This window comes from Saccopteryx leptura, chromosome 2 (assembly GCF_036850995.1).
Source record: "Saccopteryx leptura isolate mSacLep1 chromosome 2, mSacLep1_pri_phased_curated, whole genome shotgun sequence".
NCBI lineage: Eukaryota > Metazoa > Chordata > Mammalia > Chiroptera > Emballonuridae > Saccopteryx > Saccopteryx leptura.
The window spans coordinates 101514808-101539611 of record NC_089504.1 but is presented as its reverse complement, the minus strand read 5'-3'; the positions used below and the strand labels follow the sequence as shown (position 1 = coordinate 101539611).

Here is a 24804-nt window from a genome sequence, read left to right as displayed (position 1 = left end):
ATCTATCTCTCGAGTGAGGAAAAAGGAACAAGCTGAGAAGTGGCATTCAGGATGTCAAAACAAAGACCAGACACGACCTCTTCTTTCTATTCTGGATCTAGAATCCATTTCAACATCTCGAGTGGGAATGGGAGTGGAGAAATAAATGGAACTAGAAATACTGCTCATTTACCTGGGGAATTTGAAAACTAATAAATAAGAATATGGGCCCTGGCCAGTTGGCTCTGTGGATAGAGCATCAGCCTGGCATGCAGACTTCCCAGGTTCGATCCCCAGTCAGGGCATACAGGAAGAGTGACCATCTGCTTCCCTTCCCTTTCTTCTCCTCCCTTTCACTGACTATGGTTCAGTTGGTCTGAGCACATCAGCCTCAGACACTAAAAATAGCTTAGTACTCAAGCATTGGTCCAAGATAGGGGTTGTCAGGTAGATCCCAGTCAGGGCGCATGCAGGAATCTGTCTTTCTATTTTCTCTCCCTCAGTTAAAAAAAATTAATTATAATTAATTAATTAATTAGTAAGAATATGTATAGTCACATAAAGGTGGCCCGTACATCCCTGGTGACACACTGTCAGGGTCAGGAAGTGTGCCATCCATGGGTCTGTGGATTGCCCATCTTTCACAGCGTGGATGCCTCTGATGCCAGCTTACCCTACCAGCAATGGAGGCCCAGGCTGAGAAGAGCGGGTGAAGGCACTCCTAGTTACGAGCATTTGCACCTGTTGGCATCCAGGTCAGCTACTCCCACACGCATTGGGGCCACAATGTTAAACAATTGTCTCTAATTGTTATCTGTTTTTGTTTTTTGTTTTTTGATAAACATCCCTGGTGAAGAGGTATTTCTTCCCTGGGCAAACTCAGTTAGATCAAATGAAGACCACCTTGAGAGTAGAGTCTTCCAGGGAACGACCGTACACAGGTAGCACAGTGATATCAGTTAACCAAATATCTAGCTGAAGGAGCTAACGACCAGAGAAGCCTAAAAGATGGACACTGCAGAGAAATCCAGCCGCCCTGAACAGAACAGGCATCATGGCTGAGCGGCCTCTGTCAGCAACAAACTCCTTCCACACTGGAAAGCCACGGACACGCCATGTCACACAATTCCTTCCACATTGGGAAGCCACGGACACGCCATGTCACACAACTTCTTCCACACTGGGAAGCCATGGACACGCCGTGTCACACAACTCCTTCCACACTGGGAAGCCACGGACACGCCGTGTCACACAACTCCTTCCACACTGGGAAGCCACGGACACGCCGTGTCACACAACTCCTTCCACACTGGGAAGCCACGGACACGCCGTGTCACACAACTCCTTCCACACTGGGAAGCCACGGACACGCCGTGTCACACAACTCCTTCCACACTGGGAAGCCACAGACACGCCGTGTCACACAACTCCTTCCACACTGGGGAGCCATGGACACGCCGTGTCGCACAACTCCTTCCACACTGGGGAGCCACGGACACGCCGTGTCGCACAAGCCCTACAACACTATCAAATGTAAGAAGCTCCAAAACAATGACCCACTAGGAAAAAAAAATACTGTCAATTAAACCACAACATGACATTCATTTCAAAGGTAATAAAACATGGGCTGTAGAACCAATGGAATATGGTTTCAGAGAAAACAACCTAGGGGCGAAGACATTAAGAGGAGAATTTTGCACAAACACCTCTTTTGGACACAATGAGTAAATCAATGACTTCACGTATTATCCTCAAAAAAAAAAACCAAAACGGTAATTTAGGAAAGAAGTAAAGAGAGTCCATTCCAACAACACCTTATGGTGACCCTTCAGAGTACTCAAAGTTTACAGACTCGTAAACGTTTTACACAAACATGCTCCACACAGACTTGGTAAAGCTGAAAGTGAGCATCCCGTGAAACACCCATTGTGCAGGAGGTTCTGAGCAGGGCGTGGGAGGGGGGTGCCTGAGTGCCCACAGACCTGTTTTGAGTCCGGCGTCCGCAGGTTCAGGCTGGCGGTGGAAATGGTCAAAGAGATGTTCATCCCTGCAAACTGGAGGTTGCTCTTGCCTAAGATGCTGGACAGCATTTTGCTTGGAGGCTGTAAAATCAAGCAGCATTATTTTCACATTTAGGTCACTGGACTCTGTGTTGTTCCTGTCTGCTGCACCCCCAAGCCTCCATCTTCCTACCCTCACCAGGCACATCAAGAAAATGCCGCTTCAAATAAGCTGGGCGGGGGGTCCTGACACTGGCCCAAAAGTCCTAGAATGTATAATGTGGGAGTTATGAGACATCCCGTGGGCACACCCCGCGATGAGGGCAAGGCAGGAGCATCCGTGTGGTGGGCAGCTCTCATTGGACTGTGTCTCTTGGAGTGACGTCACAGCCTAGGGGAAGGGTCACAGGCCAGGGCCTGCAGCTTTGCGGGCTCCAAAGCCAGCAGCATCCCACTGAGAGTCAGACTAGTCAGGGCCAGACTCAATCGGTCCAGTTCAGAGGCTTCTGAGTAGTTCCATCTGAGCCATGAGAAGACTCACGGCTGAAGGAACGGAACACAAGTGCTTCGACCGGCACATCCTAGGGTCAGAGCTCACCTGAGTGGTCCAATCAGAACACAGCAGGTCTGAAGCCAGCACCCAACAGACAGACTCGGTTCCATCAGCCCGTCGGAAATGATCTGGGCACAGGGACTGAGAGGCTGCATTCTCCAGCCAGGCAGCTTCTCCCTGGGTCCCTGCGAGGCCACTGCCAATACTCGTCTCTGTCCATTGCTAACCCCCAACCTTCCTCTTAAGATTAGAACACACCCCCTCGGATATGCCAGTCAACACTAACTCTTAGCCAGGCAGGCATGGCTGGTGACTCTCTTGCCAGAGCTGTTCAGAGGTAGAACTGCCTGGGCCGTGGAAAGTATATCAGGGGTGGAGCCTCGCAGTCGACCTCATTCCCACCACCTGCACCCAGAGAACCAGGCGGGCACCCCAACACTTGCTGGCCAGGCACCACTGGCTCTGAAAGTGGAGGGTCCCTCTTCATTCCTGTATCCAAGATTCTGGAGGTACGCTTGGTTCCCCGTGTCCCATGTGGGAGGACCTGGGCACAAGCTGGCACATCTGAGCCTGCATCCACAGCTCTCTGACTGAAACTCAGCGGCCCTTTGGGTCACGAATGTCCTCAGGCTACGAAGGCAGGAACTGCTCACAGCCCGGGAACAGCAGAGGCGATCACACAGCCTGCCCCAAACCTCGGCCCCAAGGACAGATTCAGAGAGACTCGGGGGATACTATTCACAGTCAGTCCAGGCGCAGAAAAGTCCTCATGGTGTGTATTTACTAGACACTTAAGAGTTTTTCTGAGCTTTCTCTTAATCTAGTTTTTTTTTTGGGGGGGGGGGTTTCCTTCTGGTTCAAACACCTCAAGATGAAAAGGTCAAGTACAAGAATCGAACACACAACCACTGGAACCAAGGGCTGTGGGCTGGAACTTGCCTCTACCACCTACTTGCATTGTGGGTTCTCCTCTCTGTACCTCAGTTTTTATCTCTGTAAAATGGGGATACCCAACAGTGTTCTAGAACTGCTTATGCTAGCTAATGAGGGACATCTATCAAATGTTTAAAAATTTTATGAGCTGGCCATTAAAAACAGCCACTATTAAAAATCAATGTATGCAAACTTAAAATAAAATAACTTGATTTAAAGAACAATAAATACTCAAAACTCAACATTTCCTAATTTTTGCTGCATCAATTATTACCTATGCAGTTCAGGTTGTTTGTGTCCATTGTCCCTGTGTTACCTGGGACATCTTTCTTAACTCCATTTTAGGGATGTCATGTTAGAGCCTGGTGCGAGAATTTACAGCTCAGAAACTGGCAAACCCCACACATTTAGCGCTTCAGAGCCCCCACCCCTAAAAGACAGTCATTAAAGTTTTACCAGCACACCAGTGAGGATATCTTTCACAGAGAGTCGTTCTAATGAAGTGGATCGATGCTTCTAATAGCTTGGGAGCATGACTGGTCCTGTCTGATGAGCCTGTTGTCATGATTGTCTTTACATGCAGGTCACAGTGAGGGGCCAAGGTGAGTTAGCAGCCACAGCTGACTGTCCTCATCAGCCATGTGGCAGAGAGAGGGATGGTAAGCTCTTTCTGTTTTTAAAAGTGACAAGAGCCACTGCAATTTACCCCCTTTAAACTAAGGGATACCGTTTGGTCTCCCTGGGCAAAAAAAAAGGGGGGGAGAGGAAAGGAGGAAAGAAGGAAGGAGGGAGAGAGAGAGGGAGGGAGGGAGACAAAAACTAGGCCATGGGAAGAGAACTAAATGACTGCAGATTTAAAGACACCGAGTGGTGACAGAGTGAAGATGTGGAGGAGGAGACGCAATTAAACACAGAGTCGAGAGGACAGTACCTTTCTCTTCCGGAAGGCTCCCTTGGTGCCAGGGACGGCTTCACAAACACGGCTGATGGCTTCCCTTAAGAAGACAGGAAGAGAGACCCATTTTATCATGTCAATCAGGATCACATGCTCCAGGGGCCCTGCAGGTGCATGTCCCCAGGGGGAGCATAACTGCCTGTGCATTCCAGCAGAAAATATCAACCTGCCAGCTTAGGTGACACCAATTTCTCCTCTAAGCGAAGCCCAGACAGGCCACCTGGAACCCCAGCCTGGTGCATCCTGGTGGTGGCTGCACACTAATGTGCTCTCTGTGTGTGTCCACGCCACATGCTGCTTTAGTTTTAATTCAATAAGTGGTTAAGAGTTACTGTTAGAGACTCAGGACCCTGCATGTGCTACTCGGGGTGCTGTTGTGGTAACGGCAAAGACTGACTCCCAACCCGGTGCCGCTATTGCTCAAGCAAGTCCAAATGGAATGAAAAGAAATGTAGCTCTCTGAGGGTTGTTCCCAATGACCAGGGAAAAATCTTGAGGTGTCCTAAATTTAATGGCAGCAGGTTGCAGGGTGGAGGAAAGAGGTAAGAGGTTAATCAGTTAACAGCATCTAGCCAGACCCAACAAAAGACGGCTCTCATTCCTGAGTGTGAGCTAAAAAAACTTTGGATCAGCTTTGGTGACTACTGTAGCTCTTATCTAGAGAGAACAGCTGACCACTGGACTCCACTGCATCCTGCTTATGGATGACCTTTCTGAGTGCTGCCCACAACTAGTTCGGGACTCTGCGCCTCTCCCCAAACTGCCTCCCTTTACCTCCCCCCTCCCTGTATCTATAGCCATAGAAATTCTGTCCAAATAAAGCACAGCTTTCTGTCCACACGCACAGTATAGAAGAGCCCCGTGAGCCCCAGGACGGCAGACAGCTCGTCTTTCTGGTCCACCCTGCTGCAGGTGGTTTAGACTGCATGCTCTAGGACCTGGTCCTTTCTATGGCTAGAATCTAGCTCAGAAAACCCTTTATTTCAGAAAAATGTTTGTCCTCAAAGGTTTTTATTTAACACCAGCTTCTGTAGTTAGCTAAATATCATAAAATCAAAAGGGTTGTGAAGAAGAGGAACTCCAGAGGTCTACAAATGAGCCAGAAATGAGGTTCTGTGCAGGTCAGCTCCATGGAGCAGGCATTTACTGAGCAGCTACTATGTGCCAGGCACTGTCCCAAAGGAGGCAATGCATGTCCTACGTATTGATGGGCCTGGCAGAAGGACAGGCTGCAGAGGGTCTGACTCCCAGGTCTGCACAGGACAGAAGAGCACAGAGCAGAGGAGAAAAGTGCACATGTCAGACCGGGAGGAGGCTGCTATGGTCCACCCGCTGGAGGCTGGGGCCCAAGGTGAGGAGGACGTGGCTGGGGCAATCACTGAAGGGCAAGCAAAGCTCAACCATGTGGCTCAGCCTCTGTGATAAGTAACGGGAGCTCTACCAAAGGTGGTTCCAACATCAGGAGCCCCAAAAGGGGCTAGGAGAACCTCTAAACTCCCACATGGGGAAGGACAAAATTGTAAGAGGACACAGAAAAAGATAGACCGGGGTTCAGGAGCACACTGAATGAGGGAGAAGATAATAGGTCCTCAGAAACATTCCACAAGCTTTCTCAGCTAAACACCCCTTGAAATTATTTTCTGTCATCTAGAAAAAGGAAATGCCATCATAATACATTGCTTTTGAAAGAAGAATGACCTTGTCAAATTAGGTAAGAGACCATAAAGATAAGCTTCACACTTGCCATTTAATTCATTGTCCAGAGCAGAGAAAGAAATACTATTTTAAAAGTTCAAATGCCAGGAAAACTGTAGACTATGAATCACCATGACTCACAAAACATTCATTTAAAAGAAATAACTGACTTTTACATTTATGTTTAATCATTTATTTCATAATGATATTCTTACTGTGGTTCTATCAAAATGACCATCCAAAGTACTTTCTAAAAGTAAATTGCTTACTGAACAAGGTCAAGTTGTCTCTTCTTAAACAATTTTATAAACCCCAGTATCAAAATTTTATCTGCTTATTTTTTTAGGTTTGAGGTATCTGCACTGTACATGGTATATTCAGTGACATATTGAGCTAAGCATAGCAGCTAATTCTCTGATGGTCCCGGCACACTAGAAAAACATTTGGTGGTAGAAACTCTCCCATCACTCATTCCTTAAATACCCCTAATATGCATCAGATTTCTTTTTCCATCCACAGACATGGAAAATAAGAGGAGGAAAATCAGTCTTAGATGACATTTTTTCAGAAAGAAATTGTTAAATGTGCAACCTCTGATGTAGGTTAGACACTGTCAAAGGTCTAATCTAGTCAGGCCACCACCGAGCTCAGCAGCAGGCTCGCTACTGATATGCCTGGGAGAGGGAGGGGGAGCTACGAAGGAGCATTAAGAATAAGATCATGGAGCCTGAACAGGCAGTGGCACAGTGGATAGAGCATCGGCCGGGGATGCTGAGGACCCAGGTTCAAAACCCTGAGGTTGAGACTTGAGTGGGGGGTTGCCAGCTTGAGCATGGGATTATAGATATGACCCCATGGTCTCTGGCTTGAGCAAGGAATCACTGGCTCGGCTGGAGCCCCCCGGTCAAGGCATATATGAGAAAGCAATCAGTGAACAACTAATGTGCCACAACTATGAGTAGATGCTTCTCATCTCTCTCCCTTTCTGTCTGTCTGTCCCTGTCTGTCTCTCTCTCTTTCTTTCACTTAAAAGAAATGTCATGGAGAAGACACTGCCCATAATTAATACACTCCACCAAAAGTTCTTCCACAGAGAGGCATGCAAGTCTATCAGGTACAGATTCAACCTTTTATCCTTAAAATGTGCAAATGTAAGAAATTCCGAAAGTTCTCAGAGCGCACGAACTCGGTCGAGTTCTAAAGATCCTCTTGTGAACCAGTATTTAGAATTCCCAAAGAGGTTTGCAAATCAGACTACTTTTAGAAAAACGCTCTCCCTTCTCATTAGCCTGAGTGTGCTGCGAAGGCATTCCTGTGATAGTGCCTGTGTGTAATCCTCATCTTAATCAGGCTGGCGGTGCCTGTTTCTGCTTGAAATGGAAATGCGATGATTAATAATTTCAACAGTTGGATGAATGAAATTAGTAACTGTAATTCTAATTTTAAATGTAACAATTCTCATTGTCCCTCCTTTCTGTTGAGTATGCTGCATCTTGGTGAACAATACTGTTTCAATTTGTCCATTTAGCTGTAATTATTTAGCTTTGTGTAATTCTGTTTAACTCCAGTGTGAGCCTCAGGTAGCAATTTGGGCGTTTTGAATAATAGAGATCACTTCTTAACCTTCTGCTCAGTGTGACCCCATCAGCAAGCCAAACCATGACCTCAGAGCTCAGTTAAGAGGAAAACAAAATATCTGGCACTTTTCATGGCTATCTGAGAGTAACCCTGAATGCTGACCCCTATTTCTTCATGATTTTACCCTGTTACTCGACCTAGCTAAAATCCTCATCATTAGAGCCGGTACCAGTCACCTTTCAAAATTTTTTCATTGGAATGCTGGATTTGTGCACTAGAACCTTTGAAACCCTGTAGCATCATCTTTGTCTTTGTCTCCATCTCGTCGCTGCCAACCTCATCCATAGATACACACACACACACACACACACACACACACACACATGCACGCGCACACTCTACAAACACAATAAAAAAAGGTATTTGTGATTTCTGCACTCATGGGATTAGACTTAGTAGGGGAGGGGCAACAAACACATATTACAGCAAATAGCAACCAATGTCATGAACAAACAGAAAGGAGAGATACTTGCAGTGAAGAAGGTCAGAACATACTCTTTCAAACAGGCCTCTTGGGCATATGGATAATTTTGAGCTAAAGGCAATTGACAAGAAGCAGATTCAAGAAAAACGCTCTGTCCTCCCCCATTTTGCCTAAAAGCAGGACATACATGTGTGAAGGCATGCCCCTGCCCCCTCTAACAGGAAGGACAGACATTAGTCACTGGAGACCAGTCTATACTCTGGTCAGCCCTGAGACACAGCAGAGGATGCCACATGACAAACATGGAGGCTAGTCCTCATCTCCCCTTAGTTCCCACCTGCATTTCCCAGCCAGCGATCTGCTGCCCCTAGACCCCTGTTTGGCAAACTGCAACTCGTGAGCCACATGCGGCTCTCTGGCCCCTTGAGTGTGGCTCTTCCACAAAATACCACGTGTGGGCGCTACCTCGATAAGGAATGTACCTACCTATATAGTTTAAGTTTAAAAAATTTGGCTCTCAAAAGAAATTTCAATCGTTGTACTGTTGATATTTGGCTCTGTTGACTAATGAGTTTGCCAACCACTGCCCTAGACAAAGTCCTTTCCTTTGTTTTGTCTCTTCTATACAGAGTCACTGCTCTTAGGTTAAGATGGTATGTAGCCAGAGTTCTAAACACTTTTTTTAGTTACTAATCCAGGGATCAGGAACCTTTTTGGCTGAGAAAGCCATGAACGCCACATATTTTAAAATGTAATTCCATGAGAGCCATACAATGACCCGTGTATGATATGCATTATCCAATAAAAATTTGGTGTTGTCCCGGAGGACAGCTGTGATTGGCTCCAGCCACCTGCAACCATGAACATGAGTGGTAGGAAATAAATGGATTGTAATACATGAGAATGTTTTATATTTTTAACGTTATTATTTTTTTTATTAAAGATCTGTCTGCAAACCAGATGCAGCCATCAAAAGAGCCACATCTGGCTCGTGAGCCATAGGTTCCCAACTCCTGTAGTAATTGCTGATTTTCCTGTCCTGTATGTGCAAGGAATGCATTAATAAACTGTTTTTCTCTTGTTGATTGGCCAGACCTAAGCCAGACAACAAGAGGGCAAAGCAGCAAGGTTCTTGCTTCAGACAGTAATAAATGTGGTAATGCAGGTCAGGAGGGGGGGTTACCCTTGAGGAGCATTTGAGTGACTAGGCAGCTGTCCAGGGAAAAAGCAAGGGGGGTTCCTACCTTGTGTTTTATATGCAAATAATTCTAGGTAGACTACACACTTAAATTATTTGTAATTAAACTATAAAGGTACTAAAAGTAAACTGGGAGGATTTTTTAAAAATCTTTTAGTTAAAGGGTGATACAAAATTCAGAAACCACGAAGAATATCTTGGCACACATCATAGCATGAAAATAAAACTGTATACATAAGACAAACATGGTAATATTTCATAAAGAGATAAGTGTTTTGATTTAAGTCAGTAAGGAAAACATCAAAAGCTCAACAGAAAATGGGTGAAAGATAACGAACAAAGGGTTCACAGAAAATACAAACGGTTCTTAAAAATCTGAAAAGGTCCTCAGCATCACAAATTAAATCCTACACTAAAATTCCTATTGTCACGACTCAATATTTAAGCTTGGTAAGACTCCACATCAGAGAGGAGGTCATTCAGCACAGTCCCTGTGAGGGCAGATGGGTCAAAACCCAACAAAAGAAAAAATGCACAGCCCCTCCGGTCCGGCCGTTCCACTTCCTGCACACACTCTAAATGCACTTGCAGACAAGCCTGAAAACCCGTGTGCCCAACCACCAGCTGTGGCAAGGGTTCCAGCAGACTGACAGGAGATATCAATGTCTCATAAGGGCCAGTCCAAGAACCTAAGACACCTCCATAAAATGGACCACCAACACAGTCAAGGTGAACCTTCATAAGATGGACCACCAACACAGTCAAGGTGACGGTGCCCTCTGCCCTCCTAGGTGCTCTTGGCCAGTTTCTTGTCATCTTTGTGACTCAGCCTTTTCTGTCCTCAGCTTGGCCTGGATGGAGCCCCGGGCATGTCCCTTATCTAATCCATTCACAAGTGATTGAGGGAACGTCCTCAAGCACTTACATACAACCTTTTTCATTTTCCTAATTTCAGTATAAAAATGCTCCCTCTGAGCACAACAGTGAAAACCTCCTCCCTCCTTTGGAACAGCCTGGGCAGAAACTTCCAGGTGGCCAAGGAAGGGAGGTGCCTCTCCACCTCCGGCTGCAGCTTCTGACAATTGTGTGAGGTGGGGGGAGGGGGTTTGGGGTTCCTAGGGAGAAGTCAGAGTGCACGCGGGCACTGACAGCTGGGCACTGCCAGCTGGGTCCTCCGGCCAGGGCTGAGGCTTGTGGCCACTTCTCTCACAGGTGCTATCCTTGCTTTTTTGAAGTCCCCCCTCCTGGGAAGATCTGGGTCTCAGTGCCACACATCTTCCCCTCCTGTGTCCATTCCTTTGGGTAATCCAGCCCCTTACTGTTGACACGTCCCAATCTTTAGCAGAAAACCCTCCTGGGTGGGCCCAGTGGGTTCATGGTCCACACAGGGCACATCCTGCCCTTGGCATCTTTGTTTGGCCATCAGAAGGAGGCAACTTCTCTCCAAACACACAGTTCTACTTCAGATTTCACTGGTGTAAGTCCATCCATCCACTGGGCCTCCCAGACTCTCAGTGACACATGCTGAAGTGACCTCCTAAACACCCTCACTTTGTGTGAAGTTGGGGGTAGGGATCGCAGGACACAGGACTTTCACCAAGGAACTCCTTTCTATTCCCAACCTATCCTCTTATACCTTCGGGGGGGGGGGGCCTGGATAAATAGCAGCAAAATATATAGATTCCCACCCCCATTTTGTCTTCCCAAGCCCTATGTGGGCGGTCCCGCATTGTAGGCACAGGACTGCTGGAGCTGGAGCCATGTCCCCAGTGGACCCCAGTTCATTTCACTCCCACCCTAGGGTGTGTGACCTCTGAAAGCCTGACTGGTCTTTATCCCCCAGAGTACCAGGATTTTATAGACAATTACAACACGCGATTGATATCCCCACTTCACTGACCTCAGTCCCCTCAGAAGGAACGTTTTCAAACAAACCTTGATCATCGTCCCCGCCAAAAACTCTCTTCCCCACCTTTCCATGGCAAAAAAACAGGACCAAGGCCCACAATTTCCCCTGACCCACAACCAGTAGCTGTCCTTGATGGCCCCGTGCTATCCCCACCCCAAATCTATCACAGCCCTGACCACCATGGAGAAGACAAGGGTGTGTTCTCAGGAAACCTACAGGACCGCAGAGGAGACCAACAACACACGGAAGAGTCTAGGAAGCCGTAGGCGAAGTATGCCATGTACTATTAACAATCGAGTGCAATTCTGTCCTTCCGAGGAACCTGAAGGCGGGGATCTGCGGTCAGTACACACGGATCCGAAGGCCTAGGGGCGGTGGAAGAGGATCGCATGACAAAATGCTGATTGGAACTGGGATGAGGAGAGGGCGTGAGGCAGGGTGGGAGTGGGAGGAGTGGCCTCGTGGAGCAGGCAGGTGCCAGAAAATGACAGAGAGGGGTCGGATTTGCAGAGAGCTCTGACATACACACGGATGAGTCCAGAGTTCAGACCTGGGTCCAAGGAGCATCCAGGGACGCACTGGGGAGGGGCAGACCTCAGAGGCCTCGTGAGTAGGGCTATATGGCCAGAGGCAAATTTAACGACGGGCACACCAGGCACTCGCCCTGGGCCCCGACTTCTGAAGGGCCCCACAAAACCCCAACTTTACACTTTTTTCTAATGACACCAAGTTTGGTTTCATATGTGCAATTTTAACATTAATAGTACATAGTATTTTTTATTTATTTAAAAATATGGTTAACATGTATTTTTATTTTCCCTGTCTCTTTCTTTTTTTACAGGGGCCCAATATTTTCTTCTGCGCCCGGGGCCTCAACCAACCTTAATCCGCATCTGGATATGGCAGAAATAGAATTAAGTGGACACTGTTTTAGCAACCAAGTACTGGACGCAGAGAGGCTCAATGAAACACAGTACACAGAAAGATGAGCTCAGACCTTGGGGGTGAAAGTGACAATAAAAAGAAGACCATTTGAAGAACAAAACCTGAAGTCCTGCCTAATTGTGGCCGGTGACACTGAGGGGTGTCATAGATGCTCGCCCTCCCTCCCTAAGAACATAAGAAAGCAGGTCATTATCTCCACCCTGATGCCATAAGACCAGGTGTGCAGTGTCTGACACCCCGCGGGACAGAGCCAGAAGGCTGCCTGTCACGGTGAGAGGGCACCAGGGGCCCAGAGCACCAAGGGTCCAGAGGAACAACAGAGCAGATGGCTTCTCCCCAGTTCCGTCCACAGGGAAATAGACAGCACTCTACTGGCTCTAAAGCATCCAAGTAAAACCAGCCATTCAGCAAAAGAAACTCTAATTAATTTCAGACCTCAAAAATACTCTAAACTTGATTTCTGAAGAGTGATTTTACCAGAACAGGTTGAAACCACTTGAATCGTCTAACAGTGAGTATGTGGCAAGCAGAAACAGAGCCATGAATTTGAAATCTGTGTGTCACCTGAGAAATCAGTGAGATCTCAAAGCAGCTTCCCAAGTGTTCACCCTCTGCAGTGACCCATAGTTCCAGTGTCTGTAGTATACCCCCAGACATGCCGATACAGTGGGGGGAAAGAAATACTGGTTGATTATTATAAAACAGATACAAAAAAAATAGTATTATTTAAGTTTACATCTAAAAAAAATCCACCAGGAAACTAGAAAAAAGATTTCTTATCCACGCTGAAAGATACCTCAGAGAATAAAAGATAAACTCTTAGGATTGCTAAGAATGTGCAGCCCAAAGAGTAACGGCCAGCCCTGGCCGGTTGGCTCAGTGGTAGAGCATCGGCCTGGCATGCAGGAGTCTCAGGTTCGATTCCCAGCCAGGGCACACAAGAGAAGTGCCCATCTGCTTCTCACCCCTCCCCCTCTCCTTCCTCTCTGTCTCTCTCTTCCCCTCCCGCAGCCAAGACTCCATTGGAGCAAAGTTGGCCCAGGCGCTGAGGATGGCTCTATGGCCTCTGCCTCAGGTGCTAGAATGGCTCTGGTTGCAACAGAACAACACCCCAGATGGGCAGAGCATCGCCCCCTGGTGGGCGTGCCGGGTGGATCCCGGTCGGGCACATGCGGGAGTCTGACTGCCTCCCCGTTTCCAACTTCAGAAAAATACAAAAAAAAAGAGTAACGGCCAACATATGCAATATTGAACCTAATATTCCTTATGGTTTTAATAACTAATATTTATAGTTTGCTTAAGGCCACAGGTAGTGTCACAGACATCTGTGACAGATCAGGGACTTGCTTTATTCTTTCAAACACTTTCACTGAATTTGCTTTTCTCCTTTAAAGTTCTGCTAGAGTAAAAAAGTCCTGCTCTCAACTGGACAGCTTCATGCTGCTGATAATCTCATCAAAGGAGACAGGCACACCCCATGATTGCTCCAAGTTCTCAGGTGGTCACGATGGGCCTTCCACGGCCTTCAGAGTGCAACTGAGGGGCTGAACGGACCGCCCACAGCCGTGTGGCATCTGCAGACCCTGGGAGACCCAGTGCACCTCTCCTCACTGACAGAGTTTAAGAGTCACTTATCTATTGAAGAGAGGCACCTTCTGAGATCAAACACCACAAGTATTAAAGAACCTAATTCCATTGAAACCTACTTCTTTATAGCAAAGTGGGAATACAGGAGCAACAAGCGAACCTGCCCCCCCCCAAAAAAAAACAAAAGGAACCTTGCATGTCAGGGCTTGTCCTGCTTAATTTTCACACACTCTGGAAGGCTGGACCCCTTGTGCTGGTTTTATAGTTGAGGAAATGAAGGCACAGAGCAGTTAAGCGATGTGCTCAAGATCACACAGCCAGCCAGTGCCTGAGCCTGCTGGGCCCGGGTTATGGGACACAGATGCCATGAACCCACTGCTATAATGCCAGGCCCAGAGGGAGGCCCACAGAGATGGAGCCTTTTTGAATCCCAGCCCATGGCCCTCTGGGGGCCCAGTCCCATGTTCCCCTGCATGGCCACTCACAAGAGGACTCAGACCCTTAGAGTGCTTACAGTCACAGAACCACACAAAGCCTTTGAAATCCTCGATGCCAGTGCTAACCCACCAGGGTATGCAAAATGGGGGCCACGGGAATGGAAAAGCAAGAGCCATCATGCCCCAAATCTGCCTTGAGTGGCTAATTAAACATCAATGTTCAACATTGAAAAGCGGTGGACTACGGAAGCACACAACCACACAAACAAATCTTTAACTACGCTGCCTGAGAGCGGTGAGACCAGAGAGGATGTGCTGCCTGACTTCGTTTATGCACAAACTGTAGGGGACGCAGTTGATCTGCAGGGACCAGTCACAGGGTGGACCGGGAAGCAGGGGGAGGGGAGGGCTGTTGCCAAGCTGCCTGTGGAGAAGATTGCGTCCCGGGAAGCTCAAGGAAGATTCCATGACAAAACCTCTTTTTTTTTGCTCTAGTCTTGACGGAATCACCTAAATTTTGTCTATCTCGTCTTCCGTGTTCACTTTTCTTTGCAAAATGGCAACTAAACCTCTGTGGGTGCCCTGTTAGCCGGGCCGCTTGGACACCTACACCACCCCTGCTTCTGCCCTTTACCGGCTGATGCACTGGAGGCGGAGGCTTTGTTTCCCAGGGAAATCTTCCCCTTCAGGATCCTGCGGGTGGATAGATGCAGCCCTCAGAGGTGGCAGCTACAAATAGGTTCAGACAACAGGAGGACTCAGAACAGAGCCCTGTTTAACAGCCATGTGCCACACAGGGACACATCTACTGTAATTATTTTCTATATTAGCATGATGTTTTGAGAGCTTAGAAATACTTTCCAGCCATGGAGAGACCAACCCTCTGGGGTTAGCCCGTTCTCAGAGATGCAAAGGGCCCAGAGCATGTTTCCAATAAGTAAGCTAACCAATGCAGAGCCGGCCTCCTCTGTCTGACCTGTGTTCTTGGGGAATCAGGTTTCTCTGCCTTAATGATCCTGGGGACCAGGTGCAGAGCAACTAGGGCCCTTGTAGCTCAGAGCCTGATGGAATTATGCAACCTAGCCAGGCTTACCCTGCCCTACCCTGCCCTGATCTCTCTTGTGTTTCCTCTTGTGGCCACACCTGACTGACCATCTTAAAAGAATACAAAACAGTAGGTCTAACAGGTTTCCATTAAGTTTTAGGGAAAGAGAGGGGGAAAAAAAGAGTATGATCTTTCCATGATTAACTCTGTAGTAGAGAACATTCCTGAAGTATTTTACTTAAAAATCCTTAGGGAAAAGAAAAGTAAGTTCCTCCATTCATGCTATCCTCAAGACCCAGACCGTAGATCTGCTATCTCTGAGGAGAAAAGGGCCAGAGTGCAGGTGAACAGGGCTTGTCCGTAATAAACAAAAAGAACACCAGGCTGTTAGCTGATCCATTGACCACGGGAAAGGAAAACACATGTGTGAGCTGGGACAGAGGGGACTGTGCAGGTTCCATTTCTCCTTGCTGGCTTCCACTTCCAACAGAGTTTATTTCTAGGGGCTCCATTTTCTGACCTGGAACAACAGACAGGAGGTGTGTGGAGACAATCGCAGGGAGGTGGGGGGGGGGGCACTTCGCGGTCTCTACCCTCTCTCTACTCAGATCACTCACCTCTAGGCTTCTAAATAGAAAAGATCAAAAAGGGTAAGCCACCTTCTCTGTCACCAGTGTCGGCACAGAAGAGACTCTAAACCACACCATATGGAGTGCGACTGGGCAAATTAAAATGGGCATTTGTTTGTTTCTTCACATAACTCAGATTAAATTCCTGGACAGTCAAATTGAATTGTGCCCCAGCCCTGAGGCATGCTCCTCAAAGATCCAGATGAAAACTATAAACCTAAAATTCAGGCTGCCATACACCTTTTAGGTGACTATGTTTGGGCATCAAACATTCATCTTTGGCCCTGGCTGGTTAGCTCAGTGGTAGAGCATCAGCCTGCAGTGTGGAAGTTCGGGGTTCGATTCCCGGTCAGGGCACACAGGACCAAGCGACCATCTGCTTCTCTACCCATCCCACTCCCCCTTCTATCTCTCTCTTATCTTCTCTCCTCCTACAGCCATGGCTCAATTAATTTGAGCATGATGGTCCCAGGCACTGAGGATGGTTCCCTTAAGCCTCCGCCCCAGGCATAAAAAATAGCTCAGTTGCAAGAGGCCCCAGATGGGTAGAGTCTCGGCCCCAGACGGGGGTTGCCAGGTGGATCCTGGTTGGGGCACATGCAGGAATCTGTCTCTGTATCTCCCCTACTTTCACTTAAAAAAAATTCAGCTTTGTTAACTCTGAGAAAGGAGACACCTACTAAGAAGGGCTCCAAGTGGTTAACTGAGCTCAAATTAAAAAAAAAAAAAAAAAAAAAGGTAAACAGGGGCCTCTCAAACAAACTGCACTCCATGGAGAATCCTGCACTGTACTGCCTGCCACCCCAGTGTTCCTGCCAGCCCTTATGAGGTAGGAATGTTCCTGGAATCCTATGTCAACTAATAGGGCTGAGGCTTTCCCCATCTAATCAGAGCTAAACAGCTCCAATCAGAGCAGCTCTATTCTGAGTAATCAGGACAGTGCCTTTTGGACCAATCACACTTCGAAAATTTGGGTCTTCATTTGCATGAGGACAGATCAATCAGGAATGATGGGCAAGACTTCTCTGTCCATAAGCCAGCTCCATTATGGCTCAGAGAGCGCACTTTCCACTGAGACTAGACACTGTGTGTCCCCAGCTGAAACACTGAAGATGTCCTGTCAGAATACAGTGGAACAGACCAGAGCAGAGAAGAGAAGGACGAGGGCAGCACAACGCAAACCAGCTCAGAGCAGAGCAGAGCTGGGGAGGGGCCATATCACAACTGAGCTGTTTTGCACTGAATAGTTTCCTTCTTCACCCATCCCAAATTGGGGGTTCCTGTTGGCATTGAGTTGGCACCAGTAACCATCAGTTGACAACATCTACTCAGGAATTTGGGACCAGTTTAGGATTGGGAGGTTTGGTAAATCCTAAAAAGTCCCCTTATATGGACTCTTTATTTTGGTCAATATTTTCTTCCTAAATCTAAAATCGAGAGGTTCTTGCTCACCACTGCACCAAATACCTCCCACCTTCCAGCTTCCATTAAGAGACTATTTAAAGAAACATTGTATGAAACTCAGTTCAGTCAGCAAGCTGCCCGGGACATCCCCGGTCATAGCGGGCCATGATTAGGGTGGAAAGTGGATGGAGTGGCTGGTAGGCAGGCAAGGTGGGACTGTGCTCTATTTAAATCAGCTTTGTTTTTTCCAGAACACAAACCCACAGATGATACCACAGAACCCATCTCCCAAAGACACACACTGACTTTCCAAACTAAGGACAAGGGGTTCCATCATCCCTCAAGATGTGAGGGGTACAGAAATGCCTCCTGTCTCCCTCTGTCCCCAACCTTGGCAAGAAAAAGACACGCATTCTTTCCCTAGTGAGACCCTCTGGTGGGCTGTGTCCACAGGGATTCCCACAGTGGCAGTGAGGGTGCAAGTGTGAATTCTGCTCTCACCACCTGAGCTCAGCCTATGTGGATTTAGCAATCAGACCTGTATCATGGGATCTCTGTGGTGCCTGGCATGGGGCAAACACAAAATCATCATCAATGTTTTCATCTTCGATATTCAAATCAAAACGACAAGTACACGTCTTCAGAACTAAAAAAAAAAAAAAAAGAGCCTTAATTGATGGAGGCATATAAACTTGATAGATTATATATAATTACATCCATATGTATATGAGAGACTCCCTTTAGATGCACATTTATGCAGAGAGAGAGACAGAGACAGAGACAGAGTCGAGACAGGAGAACTGTGAAGTTTCAGTAGCTAATTTTGGTTTCAAACACAGTATCAGTTCACATGGACCATAACCTCATTCATTTACAGACATATGATCCCAAGAAACATATGGTCTCTGGAAAATTATAGGAAAATAAGTAGATTCGTGTGTGAACATAAGCTACTGAAAAGTCCACTTTGGATCTGTATTAACAGTTCTATCTGCATTCTTACAAGCAAGGGACTATGCTCAGAGGCCGCTAGAATGGTGTCCTGCGTCAGTCACCACAGCTGGGTGCTGCACACAGAGACGCATGCGCACATGTCCGGGGTCCTAGACATGCTCAGCTGCGCCGAGCAAACCTCTGGAAGTCAGTGCTGAAACGGGAATTAAAATTAAGTTTCCTGTTTTCCAATCAAGGGAGATTCCACCAAGGCAAACACATAGCAGTGAAATTGTCAGTAAACACAGCATATGCCAGATCACTTTCCCTAAAGGCAGTTAAGTCCTACACCCCTGACTCCAGAGGTTCAAAACCGCCTCCTTCCACAGGGTTTTCTCCAACACTGGCCCAAGGCCGCTGGAGGGGCTTACTGCAAAAACTCGGAGAGGAATCAACCTCACCAATGGTGGCACAGTGGATAGAGCTTTGACCTCCTGAGTTTGAAACTGGAGGTCGCCAGCCCAAGGTTGCTGGCGTGAGCAAGGGGGTCACCAGTTTGGCTGGAACCCCACCCTCACCCCGCACCGTCAAGGCACCTATGAGAATCAATCAGTGAACAATTAAAGTGACTCAACTATAAGTTGATGCTTCTTACCTCTCTCCCTTCCTCTCTTAAAAGAGAATCAAAACAAATACACTCTGCCATGGAGCTGCTGGAGGAAACTGAAGTGGAACTCGGGCTTTGGGGGGACCACCTCCACCAGCTCCGCGTCTCCGGGCAGCTGCAGCAAGAGCCCCAGGTGCAGAGGCGAATTAATGGTGGGAGCACTGGGCACAGGACCTGGGCCCCAACTTCTGAAGGGCCCCGCAAAACCTCAACTTTACACTTTTTTCTCATGTAAGGGGCCCAATATTTTCTTCTGTGCCCAGGGCCTCAACTGACCTTAATCCGCCTCTGCCCAGGTGCCCAGCAGTCAGAGGAGGAGAGGGAGAACCAGGGGTCCACTTGATGAGTCCAACAATGTCCTCCCTGTCACCACTTTATCAATAATAAGACTACAGAGTATCATATAAACACCCTAGAAGATGAGCAACGTGGACTAAAGACGCCAAAGCATGAACTCCTATAAATAAATACTCCAGAGACACAGCGGGTTGTTTTTTCAAAAATAGGTTTAATATCAGGCACAGAGCTACAGTCAAAAGGACAATGGACAGGTTTTTGGAACAGACAGACTTCAACCTGAGAGGAAGGGGGTGTTGGCACAGGAGCCACAGGAAGGTGCAGAGCAGGCAGCGGTCACCACACGGCTGGCACGGGCCGGGTTGGGAGCTGGACAGTCCTGTGTGGACAGCAGCCCAGGGGGCAGTCCTCCGTAGAGTGCCCTTCAGTGCTCACACCTGCAAGGCAAGAGAGAAAGCGCGGTGATCTTTCTGGTTTCTCCAGCTGTGCCTCAGCCTTCCTGTGGGGCCCAGTCTGGTGGTATTTGCTGGGACAGGACACAGGTCCCTCTTCTTGAAGGAGATATTCAAGACAAGTCACAAAGAAACCATGGATGTATTCCAATAAAAACCCTAATGGGTGGGCTGCTCTGTGTGCAACACTCACAGCAGGGCCCTTGTCAGGCCTCACACCTGACTCGCTGCCCATCCTCACCTGTTTCTGTGTGAGGTGAGAGGAGGCCCTCCCATGGAGTCCACATAGGACCAAGGGCAAGAGGGCAAGACATTAGAACATACCTGCTGTGTGTAAAGGGAACCCCCGGAGTTAAGGGCAGCGCCAGAGGGGAGGGTCTCTGGGCTCCCCCAGAACAGGCTCTAAGCTGTAAGAGGGGAGCTCTCACACACATATACACTCACACACCCTCATTTATGCACACTCACACATACACACATCCATGCACACCATGGTGACCCAGCCCCAGAGAGGAAGGCACAGCTGACCCCTTCTGTGCATCTCTATGACCCTCATTGCCCTAAGCCTCCAATTCTGAGATCTGAGATTCTTCCCATCTGTGAAAAATAAGCTAAGACAAAAGAAATTAAGCTCAGAGAAGAAACTTAAACTTTTCCCAGAATCACAGCATATTAATGGAGTCACATCAGAGTTAGATTGTCAGGCTCCAAAGCCAGGTCACTCAGATGACATGAAGCAGGTGAGCACATCCACCCTCCTCAGGAGGTGCAGGGAGACCCTGCCGGTCGCCGAGACTACAAAGCCCCCACTGACACAGGGTGGGCTTGGGCTGACCCTTCGCTCCCAGCAGTCTGAGTGTGTGCCCTGGAGCCCAGACCCTATGGGCAGAGGGACAGACAAAAGAGCTAGCTCCTCTAGTGGCTCAGTTTTGTCCAGTGCCCATGAGAAGGTGAGACCAGCCACGTGGAGTGATAAGGAGGACCCAGCTATGCATTGTGTGACATGGCAGAGGCCTCAGAGAAAGGCAGGGGCTCGGACATTCAAGGTTCCGGATCAGAGGGAGAAATCATCGCACCTGCGCACAGCCGAGCTCCGGTTGTTTTGGTGGCTCCACTCTGGCTCCCTGCTGAGTGGACCAGGAGATACCTGGGGAACAGTTACTGAGGACAGAGGATGACCCAGAGCAGGACCCATAACAAGGACCAAAGAGACAGGCAAGAGCCAACCTCACAGGGGTAGGGAAGGCAGTGACTGCTGGGAGAGATTCTGTTGTTGAAGTGACATAAGGGGGAAAAAAACTAGGAACTAATGTGGGGGGTTTGGTGATGGAGAGAGAGACAGAGTCCTCCCCTCTGACAGCAGTGAGCATGTAGAATGAAGATGTGTGGTTACGATGGGGACCCCCATGCACTGCAAGGCCAGGATGGTGCAGCACATGGGTCCTCCCCTCTGACAGCAGTGAGCATGTAGAATGAAGATGTGTGGTTACGATGGGGACCCCCATGCACCGCAAGGCCAGGATGGTGCAGCACATGGATGGAGGTTGACGGGGGGGCATGCCTGCGGGAAGACAGAGTAAAGTGATACTGAAGGACGTAGCAGGATCTGAATGAACGAAACTCTGCCATGTGCCAGGTATAAAGACATAGTACGTCCCTGGCCAGTTGGCTCAGTGGTAGAGCATCAGCCCGGTGTGTGGATGTCCTGGGTTCAATTCCCAATCAGAACACACAGGAGAAGCAACCATTTGCTTCTCTACTCCTCCCCCATCTTCTCTCTCTCTCTCTCTCTCTCTCTTCCCCTCCCTCAGCCATGGCTTAATTGGTTCAAGCCCATCAGCCCTGGGCGCTGAGGATATAGCTCCGTAGAGCTTCCGCCTCCAGTACTAAAAATAGCTCAGTTGCGAGCATGGCCTCAGATGGGTAGGTCATCGGCCCCAGATGGGGGTTGCCAGAGGATCTCAGTTGGGGCACATGCAGGAGTCTATCTATCTTCCTCTCACTTGGAAAAGAAGGCAAAAAAGAAAAAAGAAAAGAAAAAAGAAAATCATTAATATAAACTTACAGTGAAGGAGATATTCAAGACAAGTCACAAAGAAACCATTGATGTACTCCAATAAAAAATTTAATTGTATTGTAAAATATTTCAGCACACATCAAATATGCAAAAAGGCTCCTACAACTTGCTAAGAAAATAAAGGAAACCCAAAAGAAAAATGGGCAAGGGATGTAGAAAGATAATTCATTAGAAGAAAGGACACCAGCCACAAACATATGTAACAAGGTGCTACCCTCCTGGTTCACAAAAGTCCTCAGAGAAAAACAAAAGCAACTCTGTTTTGACCACAAAACTGGTAAAAGTTAACAACATGAAGACCCAGTGCTGCCAGGGTGGGAAGGGCGGGCAGCTTCATAAACGGCCGTAGCACTCCACACACAGGACAGAGGTCCACGTGTCCTTGTAGCATAGATTCACTCAGCAAAACAAAACAAAAATGGGAATAGCCAACTAAATTATCAAGAGCCATGACAGGCAGGGATAAAAAATTAGGAAGTTAGACCCAAATCTACTGATCTGTTTCCAAAGAAGTCAAATTGTGAAGTAATGAGTATGGTAGCATTCCCGTTTTTAACAAAAAGAGGGGGGGAGTTGTGTATGTGTGTGTGGTGTGCTGTGTGTGGTGTATCATATTTGGTATAAGTATGGTATGTCTGTGTGATGTGCATGCATATGTGCGGCATGTATGGCTTGTGGTATATAGTATATGTATGATATGTGGTTGGTGGTGTGTGTATATACAAATGCAAAAGAAGATGTGGTTACTTGTTACCTCATTTCAAGCAAGTGTGATTGGAACAGGGAGAAACTATCTTTCCTTTCTGTATTTCTATATTGTTTGACTAGTCACAATAAGCATCTGTGGTTTTAAATTTTTAAAAAGAAAACACAGAACAAGGAATTAGTCCATGTTGCCACACACATCCGTAATTCACTTCTGCTTTATTGTTGAGCGCATATACCAGCATGTACATACCAGAACCTTTTTATCTGCTCACTGGTTGGTTGATGATTGGGTTGTTTCTTGGGTCTATTGCTGCTATGAACTTTGACGTACGGTGGGAATATGTTTTTATTGCTAGGTTGTATGGTAAATTTATATGTAACTTTATTTTTGAAAAGCTGTCCAGCTGTTTTCCAAAGTTCTGGGCCACTCTGCATCCCTACCAGCAATGACACCCACGGTGCCCGTCAAAGCATGTGCTGAAAAGAGGAAGCCACACACAAAGGCCTCACTCAATAAGATCTCATCTGTGTGAAATTCTAGAAAGGCCAAAATTATATTGCCAGCAAGTCCTGTGGTTCCAAGGGCGATCCAGGGACCTCCGCCAACTACAAAAGGCCCAGGAAAGTGGGGCAGGGTGGTGTATAGACTATTTTATATCTTTCTTGTGGGGGCAATTATACGACTGTCAGCACTCACCAGGTGGCACACCTAAAATGGGTGGGGACTATTTCTGTAACTCAGACCTCTGTGAAGCTGGGGGAAAATGTTTAGATACACACACAAATATTCTGAACCAAACAGGAAACTTAGCCTACCTTTTGACCAATCAATGCACGAGAGAGAGAGAGAGAGAATAGGCACAGCTTTATGGTGCTCCGCACCCTGGCACCACTTAGCAGGAGAAAGGACACGCTCTTGTGGCCAGTGGCAGCATGAAAGATGGTCCAGACAGGACAATGAGGGAAAGAAAAAAGTGCAAACACACAGACACAGGATACTTTGTGTCCTCCGTTTATGAGATGTTCAAGACAAGGTGGGGTTTCCTGGCTTGGGAGGGCACAGGGAGCCACCTGGGGTCTGCAGGTGTGGAGCTGGTCACAGCTCCTTAGTGTGTGCATGAGTGAAACTCCAGTGAGCCACTCACATGAGACCTACACACTCCAGCAGCGGTGTGCTGTGCCTCAACAAACTCATCTGTAAACACAAAATCGAGAATAACAATTAAAGTGAGAAAACCAGCCAGCAAGATGGAGGTGGCATCTAAAATGTCATTAAGAGCCGTCATAACTTGTGAAGCTAGAGAAAAGCATGACAGAAGTGACTTAGGAATGGGAATGTGGGGGTTTTTAAGGAGAGACCAGTGGAGGAAGCATGGCTATGCAAATTCTTGGGGGTTTTATGTGAAAGTGAGCCCTGTGGTGAGGGGTCCCAGGAAGGACTGAGGTGGAATGGGAAGATGATGGAGACCCAAGAGGCATTTTCCAGAAAAGCACACAAAATTTGAAGATGATGGCCTTGTGCCTGGTAAACTGGCCCTGTCATTGCCAAGGCCATAAGTAATCATAAAATTTAATTTGAAATTTAATAAATAAATTTTTATAATAAAATTAAAAATAAGCAATAATGAGAGCCCAGTCCGTGGTAAGCAACGTCATGATGTTTATGGAGTCTCTGCCCCTGTTCTAAGATGTTGAGATATTCATCTTGTAATAAGGTAGGAATCGTGATAACTCCATTGTACGTGTTAATAATGTAAGGGCAGAGGTTAAGGAGCCTGTCTGAGATTGTGCAGCTGGGAGGTGGGGTGAGGAGTGGGTATAGTTTGCAGCATAAGCCCCAAGTACTGGGTGAAATATGCCAAGCTCAGACTGGAACACTTCACGTCCGCAATGCAGGGAAACACCTGTCACTCCCAAGGAGATCATTGTGAACTCCCATTCAAAGGGACTTTGAGATAAAACAGCAAAGCACAGTTCAAGTGTAGACGAGCATTCCTGTTAACTCTACAGTGAAATACCATGTCACATGTGGCTATTAAAGGACAAACAATGTTTTTTAAAAGGGGCAGTGCTGGCGAGGATGTGGAGAAGTTGGAGCCCCTGTGCACTGTGAGTGGAAACTTAAAATGGGGCCAACGCTTTGGGACATGGTATGGCTGTCACTCAGAGAATTAAAGCTGGAACTACCATGCAGTCCAGCAAGTCCACATCTGGGTGACTACCCAAAAGAACTGAATGCAAGGTCTCACAGAGATATTGGTGCCCCCATGTTCACAGCAGCATTATTCGCAGTAGCCAAAAGGTGAAACAACCCAGTGTCCTCTGACCTGATGAAGGGA

At 47.5% G+C, this 24804-nt stretch overlaps 1 protein-coding gene across 2 annotated transcripts in view; it reads right to left on the bottom strand.

The window, feature by feature from the left end:
* Positions 1-24804, bottom strand: part of SHC3 (SHC adaptor protein 3) — a 138658-nt gene that overhangs the window by 43111 nt on the left and 70743 nt on the right. For both annotated transcript variants that reach the window (XM_066368451.1, XM_066368452.1), the window contains exons 3-4: positions 4397-4460; positions 1962-2081 (exon numbers count right to left, since the gene is read on the bottom strand). In XM_066368451.1, coding sequence (XP_066224548.1) covers positions 1962-2081; positions 4397-4460 — 184 coding nt within the window. The remainder of the gene's footprint in view (positions 1-1961; positions 2082-4396; positions 4461-24804) is intronic.